General features: G+C 36.5%; 1 protein-coding gene across 1 annotated transcript; it reads right to left on the bottom strand.

Moving 5' to 3' along the window:
- On the bottom strand, window positions 2,064-3,878 carry LOC105172364. The gene has a single exon (XM_011093754.2). It carries the CDS (start codon window positions 3,487-3,489, stop codon window positions 2,092-2,094), a length of 1,398 nt encoding a protein of 465 aa, XP_011092056.1. The 5' UTR covers window positions 3,490-3,878; the 3' UTR covers window positions 2,064-2,091.

Here is a 10,431-nt window from a genome sequence, read left to right as displayed (position 1 = left end):
CTCGCTTAAGTTTCAAAATCCACCCTATCTGAGATGACCCGATTCCATTACCATCCTTTATCTTCAACCCGTCTAATGGCTATTTAAATGACACGTGATTCGTACGAGTACCGATACATAAGCCTCTATAAATACTAGTAGAACAATTTTACAAGGTGTGCATTTTATTAGGGATAATTATACTCTCCTTTCCTAAGGTTTGGTGTAATTATACATAGATTTCCTGTAGTTTGAAAAATTACATTTAGCACTCCTGAGGTTTGCTTCCGTCTAACAAATAAATACTCAATTAATCAAAATCTACTGAATTTGCTGATATTAACAAAAAAGAAAAAAATTGATATTTACACTCGATTGACTGATTACTGGCTTACTATAGGTCAAACAATTTTTTTGCCACCAAACTACCCTTCTAACAGTGAAGATATATATTCTCATATGCATTAATATGTGAAGATGGGTGAGGGTAATTTGATCATAAAAAGATTTATTTAACTTGCAATAAGTCAATCAGGGGTTAATATAGACTTTTTTTAATTTTTTTTGTTATTATCAATAAATTTGGTGAATTTTAACTAACATAAAGACTTATTTTTTAAATAGAAGCAAACTCAACAATGCTAAATATGATTTTTCAAATTATAGGGGGTTTACGTATAATTACACCAAACCTGAGAGGAGAAGAGTATAATTATCTCATTTTATTACTATCATATCGCACTATATGACCCTTATAATCTCGAACTTAATATTAATTTAAATATCGAAAGGTTTTAGGTGGGAGGCACCCTAACAAGCCCAACATTTTATATGCATGTCAACCTTATTTATCTAGATCGTAGTAATTCCTTTGGACCCATGCTCCAAAGAGAAGCCAGATCATCGCAGTCATCACTAAGTCATGGGGGACCTCGACCCGAATCATACACCAAGATAACCTGACCAATGAAGCATTTTTCTTTTTATAATCTGTTTAACTTACGCATCAAAGTGCTATAATCAAAATATTTTTGTTTGGTTATTTGAATTTTCTACTTTGTAGGTCTTTACTCAACAAAAATTTAAACATATTCACGAAGCATATTCTATATTTATGATATAAACATAATTCAAACTGGCAATATTATATCTGATTCGAGTCGAAATTAGCGATCTCCTGAGACAATCTCACTGCAGATAGTCCAACTTTTCCTAGACTAGATTTTCGGGTTCCCTGAGAATGAAACACGAACCGTGAGCTCGTCGGGCACGTCTCCGACAATGACCCTCCGACGCTCAAGTTAGGTTGATCGAGAGAAATGTATTCGATCTCAAAGTTCGAGCTCAATTAATGCATATCAGTTACCTCATTAATGGCGTATCGGGGTCTATTTATTGAGCACAGTTGGATATCATATACTGGGCCACGTGGCCTTATCCTACTGGCTCGCGTTCTGATCGAACGGCTATCATTGTCCGGGTCTTCAACTAGTCTGTGCGATCTGGGTCGGGTCCTCTGCGATCCGCCCGTTACAAAAGACGCGAATCCTGATTGCGAAATGACCATAATGCCCTTAATGAAGGATAGTTCGGTCTTTTTGCAGGGGTTACACGTGTATACCCATCAATATCTTATCTTTTTGGTCTGATAGTCTTTTCTAGTTTTAAATTAATCAATTTATTTTGTTTTTCCACTTATAAATGTTCAAAGTAACTACTTGTCCCTCACTCTACACGGTCCGAGGACATCACATAATGTTAGAGAGATGATCTATTAATGTATAACCAACTGATGCTCTGTTTGGGACTGGGATTTCAACTGGGAAAATGAAAAGCTACACCTTATAAAATTAATAAAGAAAATCTTTCTCCAGTAGTTTAATTTTCTCACTATATCCAAAATCCAAACAAAGAGTAAGAAATCCCAAAGCATAAATCTTTCTTACATGTCAAAGGAGTACCCTTCACTAGAAGAGAACCGGTGTGTTCTTATTCAAAGAGAATTGCTATATTGTTCTGTGGCATAAACAGGCAGTCAGTCTCACATACAAGAGGAACAAAGTCAGCAAAGTTGTCAAAGGATGTAATAAGAAAAGGAAGTTGCAATATCAATCACAGTGATCTGGGTGGCTTCTCTAGCAAAGCAGACAGAAACACTTCATCCTTAGACTTAGGAGCAATAGCCCATTTGTGTTTTCTATACCTGAACTGCAAGAACATGTACATGTAGTCATCTAAGTCTTTCCTTTTACAGAAGAACCGATCGATCCACAGCAATCCCCCCGGCCTCAACACACGGTCCCAATCGAACAGGATGAAGTCCAGCAACTGCAGATCGATCCATCCGTCCAGGAAGCCGCTCGTGTGGATTATATCCATTGTGTTGTCAAAGAAAGGAAGCCGTTGGTTCAACGTCATGTATAAAGGGATCAGCCCTCTTAGCGCAATCATTTCATTGAAGGGGGCGCCCAAGTTTAAGGCCGTTGACACGATCGTCACGTCTCGTTCCCTCATCCGTGCAGCAAACGTCCCTGTCCCGACCCCAAAATCCAGTCCGATTCGTATCTCCCCGGGCTTGATTGCTAAGACATCTTTGATGAGAAAGTCAATAGGAAGAGATGTGTTAGTAACCCACTTGAGCTTCTCCTTGTCCATTTCGAAACATCCGGTGCATTTTGAATAACCTCTCCTCGGATTCTTGCTAGACAAGCACTCAAAGTTTCTGCACTGATAATTACTCCACCTCACATTTCTTCCCTCCGGCATTCTCCAAAGGGATTCATTGATCGGATACGGCCTCAAATACAGCTTAGATGCCCTCGTCAAGCAACGTCTTCGTGGCAACGGATCACAGCCGCGCATCATAAGCTTCTGCCCCAAATTCCAATCATCCTTGCAATACGATCCGACATCATAATCCATGTACTCTTCCAACTCCTTCTTCATCACCACACACGCGTGCCCAATCGTGTTGTAAACTCTCTCCGTCCCATATATATTGATCTTCCCCACTCGGTTCTCCTTCGGAGTTATGTACTTGCGAATCTCCTCAACCACGAAACTATTGATCAACGGATCCTCATGAAGCGTTCCGTTTTCATTTCTTGGCAACCGAATCTGCCTAAGTGCAATGTGGGCGCTATAGAGTGGCCTAATCACCTCTTCCTCCAAGAACTTCTTGTACTCCAATTTTGAGATGTTGGTTTTGTGCAACTCCTCCTTGTTCTTATCCATCCGTTGCACGGCTGATTCAAGCTTGTCCTGCAGGCTCTCCATCTTGCGCAGCACTTCCTCCACTCGGGCCGTGAGGGACATGACGTCAATGCCCTCATAAACAACCTTGGAACCATAGAACTGTCTGCAGATATCCTCATTGTGCAAGAAAAATCCAGCTGAGTAGAACCTAGACAAACTTGATATGCTCACAATTATAACAAGCCCTCCCAACACAATTTGAAGCCAACCCATTATTCTCCCCAACCTACACTTGGGAAAACACGACTTTCCCATCCTTAATTCTCACCCCAGATACAGATAATTATCAATCAAACCTCAAAAGAATTAAACCATATAAACAAACCACAACATATATAACAAAAGCTGCAACAATCTGATTCCAACTCAACATATGTATTTCTCAAAATAACATGCGACTTTACAACTTACAAATTAAGGATCTCGGTTTCCTTGTCTTCACTTGTTCTGTGTAATTGACAGATGGGACAATGGAGAGAAGGAGGTTCTTACCAGTTCTGGTAACATAGAAAAATGTGAGTGGAAATGTTTACTTAACACTTAAAAAACTGCCCTCTTTAATGGCCTTTCGAGCTGGAAATCCTTGAAATCTAAGCTTAACAGCACTGACCATCGTGAGGAAACCAGAAATTTAGCTCTGAGAGTCTGACAAGTTGTAGCATATTTTATACAAAAAAAACGGGTTCACATGGATTTCCCTGAAATCTAGATTCTAGTGTGATGACTAAGGTTAATAGTTAAATCTTGTGATTTGTCTTTTTTATAGACTAAAGATATCTATACATACAAACAAGCCAATTGAAGTGTAGTTGGTCGGACTTAATAACTTCCTATAGGAATGTCAATGTCCAGCGAACTAATCATTTTTATAGTTGTAAATTCAATGTAACTACTATGGACTTCTTTATTTAGCATGATATGATTTAATTCGTATAAATAATTATGGGATAATAATTGTGATTGAGTTAAAAATAATTGTATTAAGTGATTCAATTTTATATTTACTAATATTGATAAGGCAATGAGTATAAGTAATATAGTATTTTTATTTTGAATTATAATTTAGGATTGAATTGTGAATTAATTAAAATTTTTCTAAAATACAGTTGACATTTTCCTTTCACAATTAATTTTTTCTTTTGTTAAATATAATATATTGATTTATATAAATAAAAGTTAATATAATATACTTTATATAAAAGTTAAATATATATTATGTTTTATACAAAAGTTAAATATTATTTTTATATCATTTTTCAATCACCACCTGTAGAGTGGATATCAGACGATCCTAACCAACTATTACAAAGGATATGGAGTACAAAACTCCTTAATATATACAGATCAATATTACAGTGAATAATGATAAATAACAATGAGAACAACTGATTAAAAGAAAAACAAACACTTGTTTATATCGTCGGCTCAGAATCCGCCAGGTCCAAAGTAAAGGGATACGACCACAACAGTTCCGCACCCAACAAGCACCAAGCCCACAGTAACACCACAAGTTACCGGAGATACGACCACACAAACAGATCACTTAGATCTCTTTCTCACCTAGTCACAAAATGAGCCTCGAACTCACGGTTTTTTACGAAGAAGAAGAGTAAGAGGGTTAGAAGATTTCTCTGTGTATCGTATCCGTGAAGGGGAAGGGCACCCCTATTTATACGGCCGAGAAAAGAGGTGAGGATGGAAAGCCATTGAAGCTTTCCTTAAACCATTAACTTGGTTTAGGAAAGGTTCCATGGAAATCAAAGAGAGAGAGGGAAGAAATCTCAGAGAGATTTGGAGAGGAAGAGGCAGACGACGCAATAGAAGAAATGAGGGTTAGGGCAACACTGAGAGAGTTTAAGTACCAGAAATGTGGGTCGGGTCATGGACCGATTCTGTGGGCTGCCGGGTGGGCTTGGAGTTGGACCTATAAGTGGCCTACCAGCTTAAGGTCATGGGCCATAAAATAACATGCTCCACCTTGGACTAGACCTTAATAAAGTGCTAGGTCCTGGAGTTTTATTTGGATCTGGCTTCTCATCACAGCCTATGGGCCCCCTCCTTTGTTCCTGCAAAAAATACAACTAGTCAGGAGCGATATTTAAGATTTTTAAACAATTAACAAACTTTTTGATAGGGAGACACTTAGTACCCATATCTGTCGGGTTTTCCTCAGATTTGATTTTTTCAAGTTTGATAATCTTTTTGCTAACAATGTCACGAATAAAGTGAAACCTTACATCAATGTGTTTAGTCCTATCATGAAAACAGGATTTTTACAAAGTTGAATGGAAGATTGACTATCTGAGAAAACAGTGAGCTTATTCTTGAGAAAACCAATTTCTTTAATGAGGCCTTCAAGCCAAATTGCTTCTTTAAAAGCTTCAGTTGTAGCAATATATTCGGCCTCGGTGGTAGACAATGCAACAATGTGTTGTAGTTGGGACTTCCAACTTATGCATGAGCCACACAAAGTGAAGATGTATGAAGTGGTGGATTTTCTATTATCCTTTTCATTTGCATAATTGGAATCCACATAACCAGTAAGATTAATAGAATCAGAGAACTTTGAGAAGTTAATACCTATATTGTTGGTACCACGTAGATACCTTAGAAGCCATTTTAGGGTCTCCCAATGGGGAGGTCCAAGATTTGACATGTACCTGCTCAAACAACTTATAGCATATGCAATATTGGGTCTAGTACATACCATTAGAAATATTATAGACCCTATAGCATTAGAATAAGGAACCTTATTCATTTTCTCTTTTTCAGAAGTGGTTTTAGGACATTGGTCTTTGCATAATTGAAATGAGCAGCTAAGGGTACAGAAGTGGATTTTGAATTTTCCATAGAAAATTTTTTCAAAATAGAATGAATGTAAGACTTTTGATTTAAAAGTATGGAAAACCATTTTGTATTTCCTCAAATATCCATGCCAAGAATTCTTTTTGCGTCACCAAGATTTTTCATTTCAAAGTTTTTGGAAAGATCTTTTTGTAATGATTCAATGAGTTTGATGCTAGGACTAGTAATGAGCATGTCATCAACATATAACACAAGAAAGATAGGCACATCATTCAAAAACTTGAAACAGAAACAATGGTCGTAATCACTCCTTTTAAAGTTTAATGAAAGCATGAACATATCAAACTTCTTGTTCCATTGTCTTGGTGACTGTTTCAAACCATATAAAGATTTCTTTAACAAGCAAACATGATTGAGTTTGCTTTTATCAATAAAGCCAACAGGTTGTTGCATATAGATAGAATCATCAAGATCACCATGGAAGAAGGAAATTTTGACATCCATTTGTTTCATTTTCGAATCAAAATGAGCAGTAAGAGCAAGGATAACACGTACAGTAGTATATTTCACAACGGGTGAAAAAATCTCATTATAGTCTATCCCTTCCTTTTGAGTGAACCCTTTGGCCACTAATCTAGCTTTGTATTTTAAAGGGTTTTCTTGTTTATTTTAAAGATCCATTTGCAATCCACTAAGGAACAATCTTTTGGTTTAGGCACTAGATCCCAAGTATGGTTGTTTTTTAAAGACTTCATCTCCTCATTCATGGCACTAAGCCATTCTTTGGACTTAAAAGCTTCGTCTACATTCGAAGGTTCAAGGTTTTCAATGTTTAGAGCTACTTGGAAATCATTAAGCCTAGATGGGATCTTCCGTTCTCTTCTACCCCTATCTCGTGCTAGTTGGTAATTTTCTAGGGGGTTTTTTAAATGGTTTTCTACTAAGTTTTGTTCATCACTAGTCTCAGTAACAACCTCTCCCTCTTCTTGGTTATCCTTTACCTTATTAAAGGTCATATCATTTTGTTTTATTTTGGGTTTAGAAAGACAGAGCATCTAATTCTTATTAAAGGTCACATTTCTACTATAATAACCTTAAAACCAGGTTGGTCACGAACCCACAACCTTTACCCTTTAATCCCATCAGAATAACCAATAAAAACACATTTCATAGAATGAGGTTCAAGTTTATCAATATTTTGATGAACAAAGCAAAGCAACCAAAAGTACGTAAAAGAGAAATATCAGGTATCTTACCACTCCAAATTGTTTCAGGAGATTTTCCAAGTAAAGGCACAGAAGGAGATAAGTTAATCAAATATGCAGCAGTTAAAACTACTTCACCCCAAAATGATTTTTGTAAACCTGAACTAATCAGCAAATATCTCACTTTCTCAAGTAAAGTACGATTCATACGTTCAGCAACACCATTTTGTTATGGGGTGTAGGGATTGGTCCTATGCCTTTTAATACCAAATTTATCACAGAGATCATCAAATTTTTTATTGCAAAACTCAAGGCCATTATCTGTACGTAAAGATTTAAGTCTTTTTCCGGTTTGGTTTTCAACAAGAGTTTTCCATTTCTCAAATTTTTCGAAAACCTCTGATTTGTATTTCAGCAAAAAAATAAAAACTTTTCTAGAAAAGTTGTCAACAATAGAAAGAAAGTATCGATTTCCATCATGGGTGGGTTCTTTAGAGGAACCCCAAACATCAGCATGAACATAATCCAAAATACAGGAACACATAGAGGGGTTAGGGGAAGGTCCAGTAGAAAAATGTACGTGGTGTTGTTTACCCATAACACATTCATCACCAAAAGGCAGTTTGTCAATTTTATCACACAAGATACCTTCCTTGTTCAGAAATTCGAGTCCTTTTTGACTGATATGCCCAAAACGTTTGTGCCAAAGAAAAGATTTATCATGCATGTTAACTGATGCAGCAATAGAATCATATGTGACAGAACACAAGTATAAATTGCGTCTCTTTTTAGCTTTAAAAACAATGAGAGACCCCTTTATGATTTTCATAATGCCCTTACCCCATCCACCCTCTAATCCCTCATCTTCTAATGCAGCACATTAAATAAGACTATGACTTAGTTCAGGAACATATCTAACATGCTTGAGAGTCATTCTATAATCATTATTGAAAATCAGAGAAATATCACCAATGCCTTTAATCTCACAACGTTTTTCATTTTCCATAGATACAAAACCAAAATCACCAAGTTTGAGGTTTGAGAAAATGCTTTTAAAAGGACTTATATGGAAAGTACAACTGGAATCAACAAGCCATTCATACATGCTCATGGGATGCACAAAATTTACATCAGAAACAACAAACACTTCACCAGGTTCATCAGCAACATTATTCACCCATTCTTTTTTATCAGTATTGTTATCTCTATTGTCTCTGTTATCCCTCCTTGGTTTTCTGCAGCCTTTAATATAATGTCCTTTAATACCACAATTATAACACCTTCTCTCTCTGATTTTGTCATCTCTATGTGAACTCTCCCTAGTTCTGGATTTACTCCTATTGTTGTTTCTATTACGGCTCTTGCTTCTACTGTTGTGTCTAAAGCTAGAGTTTCTAAATTTAGACCTACCTCTCACAGAGTTTACCTCATGTTGATTATTACTAGGTCTATTTGTTTTTAGATCAATCTCTTTGCTTTTTAATCCATTAACAACAATGTCAAGATTTACGCTATCTCTACCATACTTAATAGCAGCTTTCACATCAGAATAAGTATCAGGTATAGCATTCAAGAGCACAATAGGAGAATACTCATCAATATTCTTATCACCAGTCAATTTAATATCTTGAACCAATTTAGTAAAATCGTCCAAATTCTCATCAATGTTCTTAGACAAATCAAGTTTGTATTTAAAAAAATTTTCAAGTAAAAACAATTTACTCGGCAAGGAAGTATCAGTATAAAGTTCCTCCAATTTTTCCCATAAATCTCTAGCAGTGTTTTGTTTACCAACCTTTCTTAAAATATTATCGGATAGGTTAAGAATATTAGAAGAATAGGCATATTCATCGTTTTCTAAAATTTTTTCTTTAGAAATAGTATCAGTGTATCTACCATCTATGGCTTTAAAAACCTTTTATTGTATCGAAATACCCTTCATTTTCTACTGCCATATTGAAAAATCACCCTTATCATCAAATGGTTGTAAGTTGTATCCGGCCATTAATAAAGATTTTCTTTTAAGAAAAATATTAAACTAGTTTATAAGAGAAAATGATTTTTGCAGCGGAATCAATCAAGGACCAGTTACAGAACTTAAGAAACAAATTTCAAAATCAAGACAGGTCACACAAAATCACAATGATAGATATTCAAAAGCAAATTAAGTCACGGATTTAAAGCAGTTTCCAAAAATGGATTATACCAGGTCACAGATTTCAACAGATATGAATTTAATAAGTCACAGGGAGTAAATCAACTAGTTAGAGATAATATATCACAGTCCACAGTTATCCAGAAAAATGGGTTAGAAAAAATGCAGTTTATCAGTTCACCAAGAATAGGCACAAAGCAATAGTAGCAGTTTAAGAAAAGTCCCAAATCTCACGAGATAACCACAGTTAAAAAATAATAAATCAACAACCACGAGACTGAGGCCTCTCTAGCATAACACCCAATCCAGATACCCGACGACCTCACAAGTCCGGCCAGGAGGGTAATCAGGGGGATAAGCACCCCAGAAAATAAAGTGAGATATACTGACAGAAATAAGTTGCAGAATGTAAAGAAAGAGTTCAAGGGTTACCGTTAACTGTAAGCTTTCGGATCAGATGAGGCTCTGATACCACTGTAGAGTGGATATCAGACGATCCTAACCAACTATTACAAAAGATATGGAGTACAAAACTCCTTAATATATACAGATCAATATTACAGTGAATAATGATAAATAACAGTGAGAAGAACTGATTAAAAGAAAAACAAACACTTGTTTATATCGTCGGCTCAGAATCCGCCAGATCCAAAGTAAAAAGACATGGCCACAACAGTTCCGCACCCAACAGGCACCAAGCCCACAGTAACACCACAAGTTACCAGAGATACGACCACACAAACAGATCACTCAGATCTCTTTGTCACCTAGTCACAAAATGAGCCTCGAGCTCACGGTTTTTCATGAAGAAGAAGAGTAAGAGGGTTAGAAGATTTCTCTGTGTATCGTATCCGTGAAGGGGAAGGGCACCCCTGTTTATATGGCCGAGAAAAGAGGTGAGGATGGAAAGCCATTGAAGCTTTCCTTAAACCATTAACTTGGTTTAGGAAAGATTCCATGGAAACCGAAGAGAGAGAGGGAAGAAATCTCAGAGAACATCACAGAGAGATTTGGAGAGGAAGAGGCAGACGG

Source organism: Sesamum indicum, linkage group LG10 (genome assembly GCF_000512975.1).
Source record: "Sesamum indicum cultivar Zhongzhi No. 13 linkage group LG10, S_indicum_v1.0, whole genome shotgun sequence".
Lineage (NCBI taxonomy): Eukaryota > Viridiplantae > Streptophyta > Magnoliopsida > Lamiales > Pedaliaceae > Sesamum > Sesamum indicum.
Note: the sequence above shows the minus strand (reverse complement) of the source record. Positions and strands in the feature narration are given on the sequence as shown.